The following is a 24224-nucleotide window of genomic DNA, read 5'->3' on the forward strand; positions in this document are numbered from 1 at the left end:
ATCACAATATCCTTGGTGCAATAACATCAACGGTCCCAAAGGCGAGACCTATTGGCTATGCCAATGCTTGTTGTCCTGTGTAATGGAAGGTTGCACTGCTGTCTTCCCTGTGTTAGGTAAGCTGGCAGTGCTGGCTGGCCTGTGTAATGGAAACTTGCACTTCAGCCTGTCCTACGTAATGGAAACTTGGATCTGCGGTCTGCCCTCTGTTAGGTAAGCCTGCAATGCAGTCTGTCCTGTGTAAGGGAAGCTTGAACTCCTGTATGTCCTAAGGAAGTAAAGCGTGTACAGCTGTCTGACATGTGTAAACAGCGATTGCACAGCTGTCTGTCCTGCCTATGGGAAGCTTGCCCTGCTGTCTGCCCTGTGTTAGGTAAGCTTGCCCTTCAGTCTATTATGTGTAAGGGAAGTTTGCACTGCTGTTTGTCCTGTGTTATGAAGGCTTGCACAGCTGTTTGTCCTATAGAAGTTAAGCTTGCACTGCTGTCTGCTCTGCCTAAGGGAAGCTTGCACTGCTGTCTGCTCTGCCTAAGGGAAGCTTGCACTGCTGTCTGCTCTGCCTAAGGGAAGCTTGCACTGCTGTCTGTCCTGTGTAAGGATAGGGTATGCTGCTGGCTGCCCTATGCAAGGCAAGCTTGTACAGTTGTGTGACCTGTGGTAACAAAGAAATGTACTGCCGTCTTTCCTGCGTAAGGAAAACTTGCATTGCTGTCTGTCCTTCAGAGGGAAAGTTTCCACTGCTGCCTGTCCTGTGTAATGGAAGCTTGCACGGGTAGCTGCCCTGCTTAACTAAAACTAGCACTGCTGTGTGTCCACATGAGGCCTTGAATGCCATCACTCCACCGCGAATGAAGCTTGCGCTCTTGTCTGTGCAAGAAAAGCGTGCACTGCGGTCTGTAATGCAGGCCCGTGCAGCTCCTGCGCGCAGGTGGTACCCACACTTCAAGGGGGCCCCATTATGCCCAAGGCCAAGGAATATATGCGCAATATGGAAGACTCTGTGGCCCCTCAGTACAGGGGGGAAGGGGCAAGATTTTGCGTTACACCACTAGGCTATTTTACAGAACAGGGGACCCTAGACATTTAGAATCATAGTAAAAAATAGACATATACTGAATAGTATATATGACCTCCGCCCAGCCGGGCAGGTTTCTTTAATTATCCAAAATTTTTTAAGTTACTCAGTGTAAACGACAATTGTACAAAAGTGGGCACAGCCTGTGACCCACAAGAAACAAGAACAAAACAAGTGACACAAACAGTTATATAGAAGTGCACAAAGGCGGTCTGTACTCATTCCATGGTAATACAGACTAGTATACAATCTCAGCAACCCATTGTTGTTCAGAATTCATGTAGTCAAATCAACATATGGTGCATTTAGGTCGACGACGTTTCGATGCAATTACACAATACTTGCATCATCATCAGGACAGAAAAATATATGTCATGTTTGTCTTGGAAATTTTTAAAAAAGCCTTTGTTTTGCGAGTTTACATAATACATAGAAGAAGGAGGAAACAAAAATAAAAAATGGGGAGAAATCATTAGAAACGACTAGGCATGAAAACAATTCATTTCAATTTGAACAACACTAATCGGCAGTTTTTTTAGTGCTGTGTAAAAGAACTGAATACACTTAGTGCAATGAGGCACATGCTAGTGATTTTGAAAGGGAAAAAGAAACAATCAAAGGTGTTTCCAGGTGAGACAAACGACGCAGTGAAAAAAGTTGCGTGCAGTGCTACGGATACATTTAATGCCAAGGGGCATCTACTAGTGATTTAAAAAGGAACCAGCACTTGTGTGCGTTTCCGGTGTGAAAAAACGGCGCAGTGACAGGAATCTGAGGGGCTTGTGAGGATACCGAGGAGTGGTAAAGGCGGCGCAGATTCAATGGTGTTGCAATTTACAGTGATCATGCTTGTGGCCGTGGGCGCCAGACGGACTAGTGAGTTAAAATGAGCATTACGTCTGTTCGAAGATCGTCGCAGTGAAGTGGGAGGTGTTATGATATAGTGCTAGGGGGGCGAGGTATCATGGTATTAAACAAGCGTGATTATCAACCTGATGCGACGTATATGTCAAGAAAGTACCTCGTAATTTAGCATAATGGCTCCATGGTAGGCTTTCCTCGGAGCGTTAAAAAACTAAGGAGATACAAGTTGGGTAGGTTTTAGGAATATCTCCAGTATTGGTAATACGTGCATTTTGCAGTGATTAGGGGTTTAAAAATGAATACTCACGATATTGCCATTTCCGTGAGAAAAATTGGGAGGCTGAAACAAGGGGAGGATAAGTTAGGTCTCCCGAAGGAATACAACAACATACGGGGGAAGCCGAGGGGCAGTGATACACTTACATGTTCACGCCGAAAGTCGCGCTTGGTCCTGGTTAGTATATCCGAGAGATCAGGCGGGAAATAGAACTCGCCATTAGTGGTCTGCCCTAGGAAATCAATCTGAAACGTAACGGGCAAGGAGCGGTACTTACAATTGGATGCAGCATAATGGCTGAAGGACGGGGTTCTGGCGGAGATCGCTAGTTGGCTGGCACACATGATCCATAGTTATAGTGGAAGAAGGACTGCACGCCGGCGTCAATGGCTACGGCGGCCATCTTGTAGTGGGGTTTGGATAAAGGAATTCAGCTAGATAGATTACATTTAAGGGTGAAATGCTTATCACGATAAAGAATAATTCATTAATATACGGTGGAATAACGTAGTTATAATTAAGGCATAAAAGGGAGGTGGCTACGCCTGAATAAATAACGTGGTGATGATAGGGTGGGGGTGAGGGTGATGCGGCGCAAGGAGGGTGATAGTGCTCAGTGAACAATACTGGTCATATTTACAATTTATACTTAAAAAATTACAGTTTCATAGCAACGAGGTCCAGTCCTCAACTCTGTTTAATCCTTTTCGAATGCTGTCAGTTCTTAGGATCCAGTGGAGTTCCACTTTATTCAACAGTTGAGAGATATCACCTCCTCTTGGGGGCGACTTTACTTGTGTGATCACTGTCCATACAAAGTCATTCTCTGTGTGCCCTTTTTCCATGAAGTGTTCGACTAGAGGTGCATTGGTGGTTTGGCACCTAATCCGGCTTCTATGTTGTCCCATCCGGAGCTTGATCTTTTGGCTGGTCTGTCCTATGTATATTAACATACAGGGACAGAAAATTGCGTACACCACATTTTGTGAATTACAATTTGTAAAATAGTGTCTATCATATCTGATTGTGTCAAAATTGAATGTTTTGCCTTCTATAGTTGACTCACATGAAACACATTGTCCGCACTTTGCGTGGCCCTTGAGAGTTGGTAAATTCCATAAGTCATTTAAGGTGTTCCTTGGATCAGATTGTGGAAGTGTGGCACAGACTAAATGATCTTTTATGTTCTTCGCTCTTTTGAAAGCGAACATTGGTCGTTCCAAGTTGAGAATGCCGGCATTTAGAACTGGCCAATGTTTCAAAACACTTTTTTTAATGGCATTTGATGCTGGAGAAAATGTGGTCACACATGTAATTCTTTCTTGATTGTGTTTGGTGCGGGGTTCTCATAGTGTCTCCCTTGGACAGTACCATGCTCTTTTCATTGAACGCCTCACTAGTTTGCGTGGATAGCCACGGTTTCTAAGTTTGTGGCTTAGTGTTTTAGCTTCTGTGAAATAGTCTTGTTTGTAATAACAATTCCTACGGATGCGTAGAAATTGCGAGTAAGGCAGTGAATCTTTTAGGGCACGGGGGTGATGGCTTTTGTAGTTTAGAAGGGTATTCCTCTCAGTTGGTTTGCGGTGGAGACTGGTTATTAGTCGTCCCTCTGAGTGTTTTATTTCGAGGTCTAGAAAAGGTAGAGATTCCTTGCTGGTAGTCATTGTGAATTTTAGCCCTCCACTATTGTTGCAAAGCCAGTGCGTAAGTTGGTCTGGCGAGATGTCTGAATCTTGCCAAATCATGAAAATATCATCAATATACCTCTTCCACAGGCTGATGCCACTGTGGAAGGGGTTTGATGAATCCAGGATAGTATGGTTCTCAATGTAGTCCATATACAGAATTGCTAGGTTGGGGGCAAAAACAGCCCCCATGGAAGTTCCACGGACTTGCCCATAGAATTGCCCTTCGAAGAGAAAAAAGTTTTTTGTTAGTATATGTCTATTTTTTACTATGATTCTAAATGTCTAGGGTCCCCTGTTCTGTAAAATAACCTATTGCCCAAGGACCCTAGTGTGATTCCTTTTGGGTTTCCCTTGTCGTGTCAAAACACCACTAGGCAGCGCCTGTCCTGAGCAAGGGAAGCGTCTACTGCCGTCCGTCCAGTGTATGGGAAGTTTCGACTCCCACCCGCTGTGCGCAAGAAATGTCAACACTGCTGTTATCCTGGGCAAGGGGAGCTTGCACTGCGGCCTCGGGCTGTCCTAAGTAACTGAAGGGGAGGGGCGTAGAGTCACGGCTGCCGGATTTGTGGTGTTGTGAGGTGGCTCATAATGAGGAAAATACAAAACTGCAAGCAGAGAGGCCGCGAGTTTGCAGCCAGGCAGTGTTTGCCCATCCTCGCCGCAGGGCGCAGCAAAGTACAGAAATGCAGCAGCACATTCCGCAACCTCAGCTGCTCTACGAGCACAGGTGCGGCCTACCCTAAACACCGCTTCGAAGTGCTACGCCATCCTCTGTGCAGACCTACCCTCCAGAATGAGAGGCCTTCTCCCATGAAATTATAAAGATAACTTCAACAATAACGTATGCCTATATTAATGATACTAAAATTAATAGGGTTTTATGCCATTCTGACATCTGTTAGTATTTAGGCGCTACAGATCTTCCTGTGCAAAGGAGGCGCTTGCAGCCCTCCCAGTTTGTGACGCTGATACCTCTGATTTATACCACTCCAGCCTCTCCCTCTCCCTCAACCTCACTAGGGAGGCTGCTGATGAATCATGATAGAAATGGGGGCCAGGGTTTCACGAGCCATCCCTGAGTGGCAGTCATTATTTAGACCAATACAGAACGAGGCCTAATTGTGAGTGCTTGTTACTGGCAGTGAGGGGAATCAAGGCGCACCGGAGGCTGCTGGGGAAGACCCTAGGCGGGAGACCGCGGTAGGCCTGGCAAGAGAGAGAAGGAAGGAGAGTGGGGGTGGGGGGTAGCTGCCTTTTCTGTAATTCTCTGCTAAGGAGCGCTGTCGTTCTGTGCGCTCGCTTGTAAAACAAGCCACCCCCGTCCCCCATGTCAAGCAGGAGATTACCGCACATGAGCCTTACCTGCTGTCTTGCCACAGAAGGCTCCAACATAACTGTGCCTCTGCACTGCTTCCAGCTTGAAAACCAGACAGAAAGAGGACACGGTCTGAAAAGATGGTGGTCGCGCGTGTTCATTGCCCAACACAAACGGAAGCAGGAACCTGAGCAACAGGACCGTAGCAGTTTAAAAAAAAACACAATTAAGTTTTTCTTTAATGGAACAGCTTCCGACAGTATCCTAGGTGCGTCCTACTTCCCCTGCTGGCGGCCCCGGCTTCACTTAGAGTAGTAGTCGAATACATGACTGTTCAGTGTTTGGCAGCCCCTCTGACTCCTGCTCATAACGAGGTAACAATGACAGAAAACCGCATGCACCAAAAAAAGAAAAGGGGGCGGAAACAGCTACTGAATCCTTCCCCTCCAGGACTCCGTGACCTGCCTCGTGGTTGCCAAGGCAATATTTCTAAAAATATTGTCGTGCTACCGTAAGGCAGGTCATGGAGTCCTCGAGAGGCGGGATCCAGAGCAGACAAATCTGCTAAACGGGATCTTTTTCCAATGGCAGGCCTCCGTTTCCAGAGGCCTGCCAATGGAAAAAAGGGGCGTGGCTTCACGCCATACTGAAATCCCCTGCTCACAATATCTCTTTGCCTGCAGCAGGGCATGGCCTGCAATGCAGGCTTAGACCTAAAAAGTGGAAGCATGGGAACAGTGTGCGAAAAGCAGAAAGTTTGGAAAGAAACGGTGACTAACACCACCCACAGTAGTGTCACACCGCAGAACGCAAAGCAGGGAAATAAGAAGGAGAGCAGAGCCCTGTGCAACCACCCTGCCAGCATAGACAGCCTCCCACCTCTGTGTCCCGGAGGAAAGGAACATGAATAAGGTCATGGTACACGTAGGAAGCCCAACACCCCCATCCTGAGCAAGGAAGGGAACCAGTCCCAACACAGACAGGGACAACAAACCTCCAAGCCACCCCAACATAAAGGGCAACCACCCACAAGGGACAAGGGCAAGACATGGTCAGTTCACCCCTAATCAGAGGATAGTAATGGAGGGAGGGAGGACAGGAATAGAATGCAATCCCCCCAAACCTGGAGTAGTCAGAGCAACAGGGCACCGAAACACCGGGGCCCCATCCTCTAAAGAACCAAAGGAGGAATGAACTGCCTCCAGACGGAGCCACCCATCCAGAACAAAGAAGGCACTCACAGGAGATACAGCCCCCCACCGGTAGGCGAGTACCTAAGACCAACCTAAGGGTCCTCGCAGAATAGGGGAGGAAGGGTGGGCCGTGAAGGAATCTGCGGCTAGAATCTTCTCTACCAGGTACATAGTTACCGAAGGTAAGTAACTCGTACATCTGATATACTACCAGCCGCAGATTCCTTCACGTAGAATAGATACCCTAGTAATACCCCCTGGGAAAGAGGGTCTGCGAAAGGACCCCACCTGCCAATACAGAACAGAGGGCCCCACAGTGAACCAGATCTGTTGACCAGGTAAAACCTTGTCCCTGCCAGGCAAGGGTATATCCCCCCCCCCTCCCCCAGCAGATCCCCACCGACCCCAAAAGGATGTAGGAAGGAGAAGAAGGCTGAAGAGGAACCAAGGGCAAGGTCGGAGAGGCCGAAGCACCCCACTGCCCCACAAGGCAACACAGCTTCTACCCAATGCCTAGACAGGAAGGGAGGAAGAAGAAGCCTACAAGACCCAAGGAAGCGAGGGAAAAGAGGGCGAATCCACTCCAGGTGGAGAACAACTTGCCAGCCAGAACAGCGCTGGCAGTCAAAGCCGCCAGAAAAGTGCCCAAAGACCCTCCTCGACGAACCAGCAGACGCCTGCAGACTCAGAACTAGGGGCCACCCCAACCGCGACCAGCCGAGGGTACGCTTTTCCGACACTCAAAGACAACCCTGCACCCGGCGCCCTACAGCCCCCTGGGCCTCCTTTTGGGGTACCTACCTGTGCTCCAAGATCCCAACTTACCTCTCAAAGTGCTGGTCGCCCCTAGAGAGTCTCCGTCCCAGAGCCTGCAGCCTTTGTTCCTTTTTGACCTTTCCCATTGGATAACATTGAGTGTCCGAAGGCTCAAGAGCACCCTGCACCCTGCTGCCAGAGTGCCACTGGCTGTGCCACCGTTGTCCTATCCCACTTCCCCCCCACTTGCCCTGAGCAAGTGACCAGGAGCCCAGCTCAAACAGCTGCGTGGCCTGCTAGCCAGCAGCCACCAACCAGAGGCCCCCTTTCCCTCATGGGATATCACCCGTCTGGCCCTGCGCTGCTGGGGTGGAACCGGCTGTACTTACCTGACCCTGGGGGACCCCTGAGGCTAATCCCTGGAACCTTAACTTCACCAGCCAAGTACTCACCTGGAAACCGGTAACTCACTTACCTGCCATTGGATAACATTGACCCTTTCTGACTGCATATTTTCTAAGTGTGAAGTTTTGAAAACTGCAAATATTCATATAGAATCAACCGAAGTCCGAATTCCGAAGTACTCACCTGCAAGCAGGCGAGAAGCCAGTACTGAACCGCAAAAGTAATCCATACCGGGTTTACTAGTAATCTGCATTTTCTCCATAGGAACCCATTGCTTGCTTTTCTATGCAATTTCTTCTAAGTGCCTTCTTTTGAAAACTTGAAATATTCTTTAAAAATCATACTAAATACTGAAACACAATTGCCTACCTGATTTAAGTTCAGACCCCATGTTGGCCCTAGTAGCCCAGTACTGGATTACAAAAGTAACGCGATCATACTTTACCTGCAACCTGAATTTTCTCCCATTGAATAACATTGCCAGATTGTCACTTAAAAGTTTCAAAGTGTGCACTTTGAAAACCGCTTTATATTCATGAAAATTCACCACAGTAACTAAAACGTTTTTGCTAATCTGGTTTCATCTTAGACCCCAGGACTGAATCTAGGATCTAGCCCTGGAACTATTAAAGTAATATGTACTGTAATCAACTGTACTTTTATGGTAACAAACCATTGAGCTCAATGCTAAAGAGTGTCTAGACTGGAGTTGCCTTCTGTACCTATTGTGTTCACCAACTTTATTGCTTCCCTGCACAGTAATTAAATAAGAGTTTTCATATCTAGCCAAGTATATTTTTATGCCTGTTGGTTCTAAAAATAAAACGATATCTTTGGATATAAAAAACATTGGCCTGGAGTTCAGTCTTTGAGTGTGTGAAATCCTTTGCTGACTGAGTGTGTACAACAAATGCTTTGCACTGCCCTCTGGTACTGCCTTACTGCTCGACCAAACTACCACTTTTGAGAGTAAGGTCAGTCCTGACTTTAACCTCGGTTATACCTTTGAGGTTTGTGGAATCTATACACACTGTACTTCATTATTGTCCGGTATATATAGAGCCACTTTCTCACACAGGTCCTCCGGGGTTTGAGGTTGCTGTCGGCAGGAGATGTAGGAGTTTCGCAGGAGCAGGTTCAAGGATCAACAGGCCTGTAGGGTTCTTGGGCCAAGTCAGTTGGTGTTGTCCTCTTGTTAGCAGCTGCACAGCAGGTCTTCTGGTTTCTCGTTCTTTTTCTTGTTGCAATCAGGATCTGCGGAAGGAAGGTTCAGGGTGTCCCTAAATACTAAATTTAGGGGTGTTACAGGTAGGGCAAGGGCAGGGACCATTGGGTCCCTGTCCTGGGGTGAGTACACCCCCTAGCCTGCTCCTCTCCTGTGGGAGGGGGGCAGGAGCCTAGCTGGGATTGGGCAGGGCTCCCCATCCTCAAGATGGCCGGAGCCCGGAGTCGTGCTTCACCTCGCCTCTCTCACCTGAGGGGTGGAGTTGGCATAGGCTGGCACACCCTGTTTCCTCACTTAGGGTTTCCCGCCGTTCTTCCCGCCAGAGTAGGGGTCAGAACCGGTGGGGGCCAGTTGCTGAAAACAGCAAGTGGCCAGGAGAAGCTTCCCCTGCCCATCCTAGGGAAGGAGGCTTGGCACCTCGTCCCAGGATGTGCATTGTTCCAGGCTCCCGAGAGCGGCAGGCTCTCGACCCAGGGGTTCAGAAACATGTCTGGTAGTGGCATCCTTGGCAGCCACGCTGTCAGGACACTGGGAGTTGGTTAGGTTTCAGGGGGAATCTCTAAGATGCCCTCTGTTGTGCATTTAACATTAAATCCCACACTGGCATCAGAGCGGGTTTAATGTGCTGAGAAGTTTGATATCAAACTTCAGTTTTCAGTGAAGCCATCATGGTGCTGTGGAGTTCGTAAAGACAACCTCCCAGCACCATATACCCTTAATGGCAGCATGCACTTACATTGCACAGGAATGGCACTGGGTACTGTAGAGGCACAGGGCTCATGCACCTGTGCCCACACCACTGGCATAGGGCACCCAGCTAGAGGGATGACTAATGTATGCCAGGACAGTGAGCTTGTGGGCATGGCACACAGGGATGTGTGCCATGTCGACTCTGTTTAGTTCTGTACTTAGACACTCAGCCTGCAAAGGCAGTGTGTGGGTGTCAGGGTACAGGACCCCTAAGGGTGGCACAATAAGTGCTGCAGCCCTTAGGGGTCTTCTCTGGTCACCATGCCCTGGGTACCTAGGTTACTGTTAGACCTGACATCCTTGGCGTGGTTTTTCCCCCATCTTTTTGCCTCTGACTCATGTATTTTTGATGCTGTGCTGGATTTCGTTTTTGCTGGTTTAGATGCTTTGGACCCTCTGCCACTGCTGATCAGTGTCAGAGGGTGAGTGCTCCCTCTGTAAATTGTCATATTGATTGGGTATCCCTGATTGGCATATCTGTATCACCATGAAGTCCCTAGTAAAGTGCACTGTGTGTGCCAGGGCTGGTGATGACAGATGCTACTAGTGGGCCTGCAGCGCAGATTGCGCCACCCACATGAGTAGCCCTAAAATGATGTCTCAGGCCTGCCAGCGCAGGGCCTGTGTGCAGTCAGTGGACTGCCATGTCCGTCTGGCCAGTGTCCCCACTGGCTGGGCCTAACCCTTCCCTGTCTGTGCACACCAGTCACCCCTATGGAAGGCTCAAGGTACCCCCCTGGGCAGGGTGCAGTGCATGGATAAGGTAGAGCATGTACTAGTGCAGGTAACATGCTCTGGTAGTGAGCAGCAGCCATTTTGTGTGCTCACTGCTGTAAGGCTGCCTTGCTCCATAGAGTAACATGGGGGAGGCTGGTCCCATTGGATCCCAGCCTATCTTCCCATAGGAACAAGATGGGACATAAGTGAAAGATATCCCTGAACTCAGAATTTAATAACACATCTTTTAGTAAAGGTTGTTTTTAAATTCTGTGTTTGAGAATGGTACTTTTAGAAAGTGGCTGTTCTCTTGTCTAAACCTTCCTGTGTGCCTGGGACTGTTTGTGGATTGACTGTCTGGGTTGAGGATGACAGGGTCTGCAGAGCCCCAGGGGGTTATCTGAGCCAGCCCCGTGGATGAAAGGCAGCATCTGCTGCCAGGGAAGTGGGAGGAGATAGCACCTGATAGTGAAGGGCTGTGCCTGCCTAACCACAAAGCTGGCTCCACCTCCTGCTGGGCGACTGTCACCTCTGTCGCTGGGACAGGGAGGAAGAAGGAAACCAGAAACACCCCAGACCCCCAGAACTGGTTTGGACCGGGCTCAGGGCCCCCTTTGCACAAAGACTTCAAAAGACTTCAAAGGACTTCAAAGCCTTTTTGGGGTATAAGAGAAGGACCCCTGACTACAGAAAATCAGATTCTACAATTAAGAGGAACCTCTGCCAGAAGAAGGACTGCTGAAGGAGCTGCTGGAAGATTGCCTTGCTGTGTGCTTTAAGGGCTGACCTATCCTGCTGTCCAACTGAAGGAGAGGAGAAGAAAGGGACTTTGCTGTGTGCTGTGACCCTGCCTGCTTGATCTAAGAAGACTTTGCTGTGTGCTGTGTCTTGCAACTGAATCTCCAAGGGCCTGAGAAGAGCTGGCCTCCTGTTTGGAACCCAGGGTTAAAGGTTCCTAAGCTTTGCCAAGAACTACTGAGGAAATCGTGTGGTAGCCTGCCCCAGCGTGTGTTTCCAATCTGCCAGCTGGGAGGACCGATCGCTGTGCTCATCGGCACAGATTCAGGGGTAAGGAGAGACCCGTGGTGTTTCCCTGTGCCTTATATTCCCCCGTGTCGATCTGCTGGCGAGGAAGCAGGCTGACCGCGATCTGCGGCCCGAAAATCTCTTGCCGCTAAATCACCGTCGCGGCCCGGGGCCAGAAACACCCTCTGCAAGCTGTGTTCGTGACCGGGAGCTGCGGTAGCGGAGATCGAAGCCGCCGCGCTCCCATTGGCCACAGGAGTCTAGCCCCCTCACTGACGCCGCGACGGGATTGGCCCGTGCGCCGTCGCGTCACCACTGAAGCTGTGCAGGGATTGGCCGCTCAAGACTCGTCATCGTGGGTTTGTCCCGGGAGCCGCACTGCCGTTGGCTGACTCCCGGGTGGTTGTGAGGGCTCGCCTTCAGAGCCGCGACCTTATTGGGCCGTCAGCGAGGAGCTGCATCTGAAGCACGACGAACAGCCTTCCCGGAGAAGACCCGTCCCCGCCGAGGAGACCGCGAGTGCCCCTGTGCCCCCGGCCTGCCGTCCCAACTGCCGAGTGCCTGCATACCTCCCCCGCCGCTCGTAGGATTGTCGAGAGCGGGCGGGAGAGCAACCGGGACCGGCCGGGGCAAGGAGCGAGTGTGCTCTGTTAGGCGCGGGGCGCCTAAAGTCATCAGGAGTGCGAGGCGGTGCCGATCTGCAAGGAAGGAGTCCCTGAAACACTCGGTGAGGCGCGATTGCCGCGCTGGGGGCCTATTCCTCGTGGTGGCATATCTTTTCAACGCTGGCATTGTTTCTTTGCTCATTTAGGAGCGTTTAAATTACAAAACGCTGGCATTGTTTCTTGGCTCATTTTGAAGAGCGTTTTCAATCCCATAACATTGGCATATCGTGTGCTGATTGAAGAGACTAGAGACATTTGTTTTGAGAACTTCCTGAAATTAAGTAACACCAATTAAGATTAAGTGCATCATTTCTATACTAAAGTGATTATCGTGCAACTGCCTTATTTACATTGCTGAAACTAGATAAAGTTATATATTTTTATAAAATATGCTTACCTGTGTGGTCTCAGTTTGTGGTGGATTGGGGATTATTGTTGTGTTGAGTGCAATTATTCTACACATTGCCTTGGGGATAAGCCTGCCTGCTCGCGCCAAGCTACCTAGAGGGAGAGCGGAGGTTATCTACTGTGTGTATTCCTTCACCCTGACTAGAAGCAAGGGTCCCTACTTGGTCTAAGGTACTTACCTCTGCCAACCAGAGACCCCCAGATCTAACAGTTACCATTTACTAGAGGCTGACAGGAGGCCGGAGATGCCAATTGGGTTTTAGTTTCAGCAGAGTTTTAGGGAAGGAACACAGGCCCTGGGCACCTGGTTGGCAGGAACCCAGGGCACAGTCAAAGCACATCGGCAATTCAGCAGAAAGTGGGGGCATACCTATGCAAGAAAGATGGCACTTTCTCACACCCACCGAGGAGCGACACTCACGTGACATCAGATAAGGGCAAGGACGACGACCATGGTCGTACCTGAAGCCGTCCGCTGAATTAGATCGAGGGGAGGACATCGACCTGGAGAGATGCGCTGAGAAGTTTCATGCGGCGCTCACGCAGCAAATTCGGCTTCAACTGTTGACAGGCCTCACACAGTCCGTGGCACCGTGATCCTCCCCCAAACACCACAAGCAAATAATGTGCGGGTCCATCGCAGACATAAGACGCCCACAAATCGTACAAGTTTTGAAGCCCGAAGGCATTCGCACACTGTTCCACCAAAAGAAATGGAGAAAAGAGGGCCCGAAACAAGCCCGTAGCAAGGATCGGATTCGCTTTGCACGAGGAAAAGGGAAAAGGGAAAAAAAAACTGACGTGGGCAGGTCTTATGTGACCTCACTGACGTCACGTGCGCGGACGACGCCTGGGCGGAGTAGCAGGATGTCGTCCCGTCCCAGGCACGCAGGGATGCGGTGGCACAAAAGTTTCTGGATCCAGTCTCATGCCTTGCAATAATTCGACGTGAAGGAATCAGATACTTACCTTTACGGTGCTAGGCAAATTTCTATTCCACATCATGCCACAAAATTCAACAGCACACCATAAAATTAAACTCCACTACAAACTACTCCACAACACAAAATATCAATCCCCATAATTACACTCTTTAGTCAATACCACATAATTACTATCCACGATTCCACTGAACACCGTGCCACATATTCCACTACATAAATTCACTCCACACTATCCCATGCAGCACATTTACACAGCCAACAACTTCCAATCCTTCCCACACAATTCCACTCTGCACCACATACATCCACTCCACAACACATGGGTAAAACACATGGTCATTTACAATGCCAATGTTTAGTTTTAGGCAGAAACAGTCCACATCCCAACCAGCTCCTCTTTTGTTCCCCCTAACTCCCTGTTGCTGCTGCTACTAACGTTTGTCTCCTTAATTAAACTTTACAGAGCCTATCTATCCACCATGCCACATAACTGGACTACACAAATACCCCGCACACCATACAATTCCACGACTAACAATTCAAAAACCACTCACATAATTCCACTCCAAACCAAATATATCCCCTCCACTCCGAACCAAAACACATAGGTAAAAGGCATTGTAATTTACAATGCCAATAGCTCTAACTTTCGCAGATGCGAGGCCTATTGGCATGGCCAATGCTGGTTTATACTGGGGTGGGTATTGCGAAGGCTGGACTGGGATGCCAACAGTATTTTACGTTTTGAATGTAAGTTGCAGGGATAGAGTGCTGAGAGGGTGGTGTGGAAGAGTGGGACATACAGAGACTTCGGTCATTCCTCTCCATCTACTGTCATTCACATTTCTTTCCACCCAACACAACATACACCATGGAGCTATAGATCAGCCCACTTCATTCACGGTCTCCTGTATTTCGAGTGAATGTCCTATCATATGTGCAAAGACACCTGTAAAATAATTATACTTCAGTACCAGGCCTTCACTTTATATTTTATATGTTCTCTAATCGTTTTGCACATTACTCAAGTTTGCAAAAAATAAATGCAAGACATTACCTAACAAAAGTGTACATGGGGATAAATGAATAAAGGGGATATTTTGCACCTAAGGTTCCAGATGACACAATGAGCTTCATTTTCATTGTCTGTTGGAACGTGCCTCTTTCTATATCACCATCTACCCACATTTTTAGGTCTCGCATAGGGCAGTGCATGTGCTGCCTCCTCCGAGGCATCAATTAATTACTATGTTGGATGAAACTCCGCTCACTGCCATGTAATTTCTGTTGCTGCTTGCCATTAGTTTAACATTGGCATAGCTGTTATCTGGCTTTTTAGTGGCTGTTGATGTGATACGGACTTCTGTTTAGTCCGGAAGCAGCAGCTCTTAACTGCTGTTTCGGTCCGCTTGTACGTTTAATCTGTTGCTGAGAAGAACGTTTATACGATTTTTGCAGCAATGCTTTCAGACCCCTCCCACCACAGCATACTGAAGCACCTTTATTTTTGCAGCGCGCCCTCCTCTCTCACTACGAGAGGCTTTGTGCTCGGCTTGTTGCAGCCTATTGTGCGGTGCCTTCAGACCCCTCCCGCCTCCCTCCACAGAAATACCGAAGCATCTTTATTTTTGCAGCGCACTCTCCTCTCTCACTACGAGAGGCTTTGTGCTCAGCTTGTTGCAGCCTATTGAGCGTGCCTTCAAAACCCTTCCAGACTCCCACCACACTATGCTGAAGCGCCTTTCTTGCAGCGAAACTTGCGGCCACCCTCCTCTCACTACGAGAGGCTTTGTGCCCAGCTTGTTGCAGCCTGTTTCGGGAAGTGCATGGTCGCAGGTATACTGGTAGGATAAGAAGTGTGACCCTGCCGAGGATCTGCAAAGCCTTCTGCATTACAGTGCCCCACAAAGGGCTTCCTGCAAGTTGTTGCAATATCAGCCGGTTTGTGCTGGCAGCGTCTATTACACAGCCTATAGTGTTGGTAGTGTGTTATAACCTGTCCCGAAAACTTTCAGAATCACACCGGTGTGTGAGCGCAACATTCAAACAATAGTTCTGTAGACAAGTCCTTTTTATGTGTAATGCGGTCTCCGACATAGCCACTGAATATTTGAACACGCATCTTGCAAAAAAAGCTCACTGCATTCTTTACATTTCCAAATGTATGCTTTTCGTTGTTTGTTACAGAGTTTATTAGGAGTGGCTCTGTGTTTGACGCAAGTGCCTGTGTGTGTGTTTGTACATATCCAGATTGTGTGGCCTTGTGCATTCACGTTGCTTATAAAGTACTTCTCATGAAGGTCCTGTGTGGCAGGCTGCCAGTGCATGTGTATTATAATGCAGATTCTTTCAAATAGTGCAGATTCTTTCAAATGGTGTTAAGTTTTAGTGAACGTCTATCTTTTATTTTGGTAAATGGGCATGAGAGTAAGTATAAGATTTTATAATGTGTACGTTTGTATGTTGGCGGTAGGGACTGCATCGGTGTGTGTTCGTCTCAGAGTATGGACGGTCTCCCCACTACTTTGACGGTGACGCCTTCACTGCTCCAAACCTCAGGGGCACGATCACAAAACGCACCTCAAGAGACCGGTATAGTGAAGACCTCACGAGCATGGAGACATGGGCACGTGAAAAATGCAGTGCCAGTTAATTGAGTTTTTATCCGTGCACATCCTGTTCACCGAGGGTAAGCCGTGCTTACTCAGTGAGCAAACCTCTTGTTCAAAGCCTGTTCTCTTGCCAAGCGAATATAGTGGCCGCGAACAGGGACTTCTAAAGGATTTTGGGGCCCTGGGCCAAACATATCTTGGGGCCCCTGTTCAGAACAGCTTTGAATTTATTATTCAATTTGAGCCCCTGTTTCCCACGCAGTTTCCGCTTCCTCAACTGTGTTAGCGATCCAGTGTGCATCATAGGCATTAGCCTATATATTCCCAATGTAAATGGGCGTGCGCAGCTGACAGCAGTAGGATTTAGTGTTTCCTGCCCTTAGGTTTTTAATACTTCTTAAATTGTGTATTAATGTGTGGCTGAATTACTCTGATTTTTAACAATTTCTCCCACCTACGCGCACTTGCACTTTACTAGATTCTGCTTGCCTACACCCCTTTAGCTGCACCAATTAACATCTCGCTTTTCTTCCAGTCCTGGTCCGCCGCGGCTGATGTACTGATTGTGCAGAGGACTGGGGCTACAATCGGGCTCCTCACTTCAGCCCACGCAGTTTCTGCTTCCTCAGCTGCGTTAGTGATCCAGTTTGCATCATAGTCATTGGCCTATATATTCCAGATGCAAATGGATGCGCGCAGCGGGTACGCCTCTGGTGCGCCAAAGGCAAGCCTGTCTGCTCCCCGAGACATCCGGCACCGGCCATGCTGCCAAGTTCCCCTTCGGTGAGTTGCTTCTACTATATTACAAATGGGAAAAACTGCTTAGCCTTAGGTGGCTACAATTATGTCAGTGTACAGCGGCTGATCCAAGCTTGGAGGTAGAGTTTTGATGCAATAAGTGCAACTGGGCTCACCCCCACCCCAGGAAAACTCACACCCAAGATCCTCCCACACAACAATAAGTGTAAAACAATAAGAAAACAGAGGACTTAAAGGCCATCCTTTTATACTGTTGCTCTATGCAAAAGCATGAACCACACATTTATGGCCTACTTTTAGACTAACAGCCTGATCTTTTATTTCTCACTGAGATCTGGCTGTATGAAGCCTCCAACCCCAATATCATCTCGGCTACGGGTTATAAAATCCTTGGGATGGACTGACCGAGTGGGAAGGTGGGGTGGTGTCACCATAATTCCGCTGTACCCTTTCCCCCCTATCATAGCATAGCTTTTTTCCGATTTACTGACCTCCCAGTGCAACTGGAAATGTTTTTACTATTCTTAATATAGCCACAACCTCCCTGGCCTTAAAATACAACTGCCTTGTTCTGGGAGTTTTCAATATACATATGGACAATGGAAAAGACCCTCAAACAATTTCCTTGTTGGACACGCTGCAGGCCTGCAATATGTTTCCATCTATTTCTTTGGACACCTATCAGAAGGGCCATACCCTAGATCAAATCTTTCGCAACTTTGACCTATCAGTAAGCCTACCTCTTCCCATTACCTGGTCTGACCACCTCCTATTAAAACCGGTTATTCCCAAGTCTGCCCCAACCCCTCGGGCGAACGCAGGGCAGAGGGTCCTTAATTACAGGATGTTCCATAAAATATCCAGCCCTCGGTCGTTCCTCACCGGACCCATCTGGCTGTCCCGACTCGGACACCCACTCAATAGATTCATGGCTCCAAACCAACATTGGTGCAGCAGTACCGGTTGTTTCCTGCTCCTCAAAGAGGTCGGCCCCACCAGCTCCATGGTTTAACGATTCCCTCAGATCTAGTAAAAGAAATTGTGGAAAAAAGGAATGGAAATGGCATAAATCCTATCTACCTGAGGACAGGACGGTATATAAAGACACCTTAAAAGCTTGTTACATTCTCATTAGGGCAGTCAAGATAAACTTCTTTCAAACCAAAATGGAAAATGCCCAAAATAACAGTTTGGAAATCTTTAGCATAGTTAAATCCTTTACCGCCCCGAAAGACAGCACAAACTAAGGGCCATGCACTGAAGAATGGTCTAAGCAAATAGCTCAACTCTTCCACACAAAAAATCTCCATGACCCAACAAGCCTTCACTAACATCTCAGAGGAAGAACTGAACTTCTACTTTAGTTCTAATAGCACATTTCACCTCTTGGACCCTCCATCTTTACTAGCTTTCCCTGAGTTTCAGCTTGAAGAGTCACTGACCCTTCTCCAAAGCATTAAGTCTGGCTGTCCTACCGACCCATGTCTTGCGAATAACGTGAACCTATCAGCTTCTATCATAAACCCCACAGTAAACCAGCTCTTTAATGCTTTCCTCTCCTCATGCAACATGCCTAACGCCAAACCAACTGACCCTGCCAACTATAGGCCAATCTCACTTCTCCCGGCCCTCTCCAAAGTATCAGAAAAGCATGTAAACAAGGCCCTCCAAAAAAACATTGATGATGGGAAGCTCCTTCATGAGTCCCTATCCGGTTTTAGGGCGAACTACAGTACAGAGTCCGCTCCGCTTGAAGGGACGTAATTTCTCAAGGGTAAGCTGGACCAGGGAAGCAAGGATGTTCTGATACTGCATGATCTGTCGGCGGCCTTCCATACAGTCCCACATGAGAGGCTCCTGGAGAGACTTGCTAACATCGGCCTGGGGGAGCCGCCTTAACATGGATGTCATCCTTCTTGGCAAATAGATCTCAGGAAATCTGGCTCCCTCGTTTCTCATTTGCGGTTCCGGCCATGAATGTAGGTGTCTCTCAGGGCTCCATTCTCAGTCCTACCCTTTTTAATAAAAATATATCCCCCCTTGCATTTCTGGTAGAGGAAGAGGGCGACAAAATAGTTTCCTATGCTGATGACACGGAGCTGATTTTTACGTGTGAAAAAGGAACAGACTGACCGGACAATGATTAGGTCTTGCCTCACAAAGGTTTTTAACTAGCTTATGATCAATCAACTGAAGTGCAATCCTGACAAAACTGAAGAGGTTTTCTTTGGCAATCCAGAAACGCCTGACTGGAGCTCTTGGTGGCCAAAAGGTCTGCTGCCCCCGCCCGTGAAAAAGGAGGAAGTCAAAAACGTAGGAATTGTCATAGACGAGACACTCTTCATGCGCTTTCAAATCCAAAACCTAAGTGGTGCTTGCTTTGGCATACGCGGATGCTTAACAAAATTCCTGCCACTGTTACCGCTTGAACGCAGGCTTTGGTGACATTAAATTTTGGCTTGACTATGTCAACAGCTTGGACCTCGGTCTTCCCAAATCCCTTATCCAGCGCCTACAAGTGGTACAAAACGCTACGGCCAGAGCCATCCTGAGACCTAAACACAGATCTAGTACGACTCCTATTCGTTAGTCTCTACACTGGCTCCGCATAAAAGAACGGATCGACTTCAAAGAGATGACCATCTTCTTTAAAGCTTTCCATAGCTTAGGAGCCGGATACCTAAATAGCATGTTAATCGATACACGACAAGTAGACCTCTAAGATCTTCTAATGCTAACCTGCCATTGTGCCTAAAATTTGCTGTGCCCACACTGGAGGCAGATCCCTTGGCTTTCTAGGCGCAAAAATTGTGGAATAGCCTCCCTGAGTCAGACTAAACACAGACATACTCTCTTTCAGGAAGAACTTAAAAACCTGGATTTTAAATAACTGATGGGTCTTTTACGCACATTTTACTCCCGCTATCATGCACCAGCAGGGCCAGCTCTAGGGCTGTGCGACTGGTGCTACTGCACCAGGTGCTGATTCTTAGAGGGGGCGCTGTGTTTGGAAGTATTTTATGGTTTTAAAAAAGCACCTGCTGCTGCATTGCTGGCCTCTGGCAATTTTCATACAACAATAAAAATGTCAAGATAACTCAGGTGATTAACGTTCTTCCTGGAGAGAGAGATGGAGTTTTGTCTAGTGGAAGTTTTAACTCATTTTATGGTAGCACAGAGGGTTTATATGCCAGCTGCAAATGTGTACCATGCAGATCACAAAGTGCACATGGTTTAAAAAGGTCAGTGCGTTTGTCAGAAAGATCCTTTTGTTACTAGGAGGGTAGATGTTAAAATCCTAACATGGAACAGTGAGATAACTGTCAAAGAGCTGCATGTAAACTGCAAGGTATAGATTAGATCATTATGATTTTTTTCTTCTTCTTTCATTTTTCTAATGTTTCAAAAAGGGTTCCTTTTGGTAAAAAAAAATCCTTATTAATAAATTTAACCCCCAACCATGGGGTTATGTTTTGAATTCTGAGTCTGTGCTTCTCCAGACCAAGCACTCAAACCTCACTGCCAACCAGTATAAATGAAATGTGACTCACTTTGTAGTCTGTCTAATGTAACATTTCCTATTCACTGATTTACACAAATATGATTGATGGTCTCTGTGTAATGTGTGTGTGATGTTAAGTGCTCTGAAAACCTACAATGGTATAGGTGGCGCTATATAACTAAAAACATGTGAGAGAGTTATTATGGAGACTTGAGGGGGCACAGTTATAGGGTGGTAGTAAGGGAGTCTGTGGGGGGCACCCGTGGGGGGCGCCATCAAACATTGTTGAACGGGGCGCCACCAGCGCTAAAGCCAGCCCTGCACACCAGGACACTCTAGTCTGAGTAGCTGCGCGCTTATTAAATACACTATTTCATTTCATGAGGTCCCTGACGGTGCAAAGGAACACTCGTCCAAACTCTAAGGGCCTTATTTATGAGGCCTTGCTTCACTTTTATGCCGCTGATGCTGGCATGTCCCATGTTGCACCCTATTTACAAAGTGATGCATGTAGGCAGATGTCACTTATGTGAACCTCTGCACCACATTATACATGTGCCAGATATAATGTATGCAGGGTGGGTGTTGCCCAGCAAAAAGCCTACTAGAAGTAGCACATTGAAATCTATGAGAACTCAGTGCGCCACTTCCATGACGCCATTGCATCAATATCTTACATCTGCCTCACAGCAGGCGTAAGACTGATGCAGGCCAGGCCCTTTCACATGGGTCTTGCCCCATGTGAAAGGACACATTGCTGGAGTTGTGTCTATTTTCACACACACCCCAGCAATGCATCACTTTTGCGCCTACAGATACGTCAGAAATACTGACGTATCTGTAACTCCTTGCGACATGTGTCATACAGTAAATAGGACTGATCCATCATGTCGCAAGGAGGGCACACTAAGAAGTGACGCATCCCTGTTTGATACAGCGATGTATCACTTCTCATAAATAAGGCCCTAAATGTGTTTACATCTAATATTCAGGGATAGGGATGTGTGTTTTCAATATTGTAACACGGCCTTGTTTTGATTTAAAATAAACTTTATGTATATTGCATGAAACAAACACAACATTTCTGTGCAAAATGGCTGCACTAGACTCACACATTAGGTACATCAAAAATAAAAGGAAAACAGTTTTTAAAACAATCTGTATAAGAAATATTCAGTCATTAGGGCAAAACTCTGGAGAACTGAGCGGACTCTGTCAGGGGGCCCCCTGAAAGGATGGGGCCCTGGGCCAGAGCCCACTTTGCCCATGCATTAAAACGTCTCTGGTCTGAGGCAGGCAACATCAGACAGTCATGGACACACTGACCACACAAGAACAATGTGACTCAGTGACACAGGCGGGCAGAGTCACAATGTCATAAAAGAGGCAGGAAGAAAGTTACGGGTTCACAACTCTTCAAAATCAGTTCAGCCTTCCATGCTTACAGGGGTCAGTACATTGACCGCCATTACAGCTACTAAGCAAACATTTAATATGCAGAAAAATGCTCCAAAGTGTTCTATTAAAAAAGGCACTACAGTTACTGTTTTTATTCCTCAGATCCCACTTCACCCACAACCCATTGGTAATTCAGTACTTAATTTGTAATTAGAAAAAATGCCAGGCCCAAGGCGTTGCTTACTAGGCCACTGCAGGGGACGCCTTTCCTTTCCGTTGTGCCATACAAGTGTGTTTGTGTGCCTGAATCTTGTCCGCGTTTAGGCTGAGTCTCCAGAAACTGTACTGTAGGAAACTTTGAAGCCTCCTGGGCAGGTTGGGGATATCCAAGGGCCATAGCAATGTGGCTGTAATTGTTTTATAACTTGCCAGAAATCAGACACCCATGTGTTGGTAGCTTCTAAAATCTCTGGGTTCGACAATTTGTTGCGGTTTATGCCCTGCTGTAACAAGCATTAGCAACGCAACAGGTCTCGCATTACCCAAGTTTGAGCTATTGGCATTGTAAATGACAAAGCCTTTTATTTATGTTTTGTTTTTTGAAACAAATAAAACGCATTGTTATTTGCAATGTCAATAGCTCAAACTCGCGTAAATACGAGACCTATTGCATTGCAAATGCAATAGGTCTCGCATTTGCAAGAGATTAAGCTATTGGCATTGTAACAGACAATGCCATTTATCGGTTTTCAAAACCAACACATAAATAAAGGTTGTGTAATTTACAATGCCAATAGCTCTAACCTTTTCGAATGCGAGACCTATTGCATTGTAAACGCTTGTTCAATGATGCTGCCTGTTTTTTCGACTCTAGCGCACTGGGCCCAGCTGTCCAAGTGCATGTGCTCGGACTCACTCAAAGTTTTGTACTATTGGCTAATACTGGTTTGGATTACTTAACTTACCTATAAGTCACTATCATATGGTGCAAGGGGTACCCTGGGCTAGTAGGCTCAAAGCCACTAGGGGACTGCAGCACTTCATTGTGCCATCAATATAGTGACAAGGTGAAAACGGGTTTATGTCTCCCATCACAGCCTGATATTTTTTTGTATGTAGATCGAGATTCAGGACTTCTTTCAATCACATTTTGAGTTCCTTGACAAACGAGACTGATGAGGAAATGGCTAGAAAAAAGATTCCAACATATGAATTGTAAAACACTTCATATTCACAATTTCTGCACTGTGGACACAGAATCTATAGCCATAGGGTCCTTCTTCAGAGGAGTCTAACCCCAGGGAGGGCCGGCATGAGTGACTAGACTAAGTGGATGGGTTACTTGTAACCAAGTTCACTTCCTCCCGACTCCAATCCCACTTTCTAGCATCAGCCAAGTTTAATCCAAACCTTTGCGTCATCTTGAAGTCGTAGGACCATAAAAAAGATTACCACCTTTGTGAGAAACTAACTAGGCCACCAATTTTATGTCCGTTTCACCTTGTCAGAACAGTGACTTCCACCATCACGTTTTCACACTGGCACTAAAGTTCCACCTTTAGCTCCTAATTAAGTATAAAACAAAAGCCTCCACCCAACCCCACTGACTATCAGATAATCATTCTGACAAAACCGCAGCTTCAATATGAGTCCAGAAGATACTCAAGGCTGACCTACCGAAACTCTAGCGTTACAGTGATACAAACACTGGCTGCAAGAGAGAGCAAACACGGAAAAGTTTAATTGAAGACAAAGTGCTATACTAACTAAATTCAGGAAATAGCACAATGTGATACAAGCACTACTGCAAAGTGCATGCAGAATCACAAGTAAGGGCATGGATTCAGGCTGAGAGGGGGCAATAGCTAAAAAATAAAATAAAAACACGCATCCGCTAAAAATTAATTTCAAGAGCCATCTGCAGGTAAAAGATCCAATCTATCATGCACTTGGATTATGGTGTGGTGGTTAACAACTAACTCAATTCCTGAAACCACAAATTCTATTTTTGAACACTGGAATGAATCTTTCCTATATTGAGAAATAAAATATTGAAAACTTACTGTCAATATTTCTTCCCCAAGTCCTGCCAATATCTTCGCGCACAGCTCCTCACAGCACACATTCTCTTCAGTTGTCGCCACCAATGCTGCACAACGGGCAAATGCCTTGTATAACTCCGACCAGGTTCGTAGCAAGGATTTCATTGAAGGCTACAACAAAACAGCCGCAAGAACAGATATGAATTCAACTGCAAAAGGAGGATTGGTGTCAGTACAACGCGATGTATTACAACGCGTTCCGTTACAACGCGTTTTTTACATCGCAAATACCATTACAATGCATGCCATTACAACGCATGGCATTACATAGCAGATACTTTTACAACGCATGGCATTACATCGTAAGTATAGGTAAGTATATCTTTTTTTTACAAAATGTAATAAAGTTAATTAAATTAATTTAAAATAATAAAAATAATATAACATTTTTAAAACAGTAATTAATTTAATTATAGTAATTTAATTAATATTAAAATTGATTTTAATTTAATATATTTAAAATAATATAATTAATGATATATTAAAAAATTATAAATAGAAAATAATATAATGTAATTAATAACAATAAATATAATTATAATT

The 24224-nt window shown here is 46.8% G+C and overlaps 1 protein-coding gene across 2 annotated transcripts in view; it reads right to left on the reverse strand.

Annotated features, from left to right (window-relative positions):
• RIF1 (replication timing regulatory factor 1) overlaps window positions 1–24224 on the reverse strand; it is a 424226-nt gene that overhangs the window by 239680 nt on the left and 160322 nt on the right. For both annotated transcript variants that reach the window (XM_086957241.1, XM_086957240.1), the window contains one exon: window positions 23643–23792. In XM_086957241.1, coding sequence (XP_086813367.1) covers window positions 23643–23792 — 150 coding nt within the window. The remainder of the gene's footprint in view (window positions 1–23642; window positions 23793–24224) is intronic.

This window comes from Lissotriton vulgaris, chromosome 2_1 (assembly GCF_964263255.1).
Source record: "Lissotriton vulgaris chromosome 2_1, aLisVul1.2, whole genome shotgun sequence".
Classification (NCBI taxonomy): Eukaryota; Metazoa; Chordata; class Amphibia; order Caudata; family Salamandridae; genus Lissotriton; species Lissotriton vulgaris.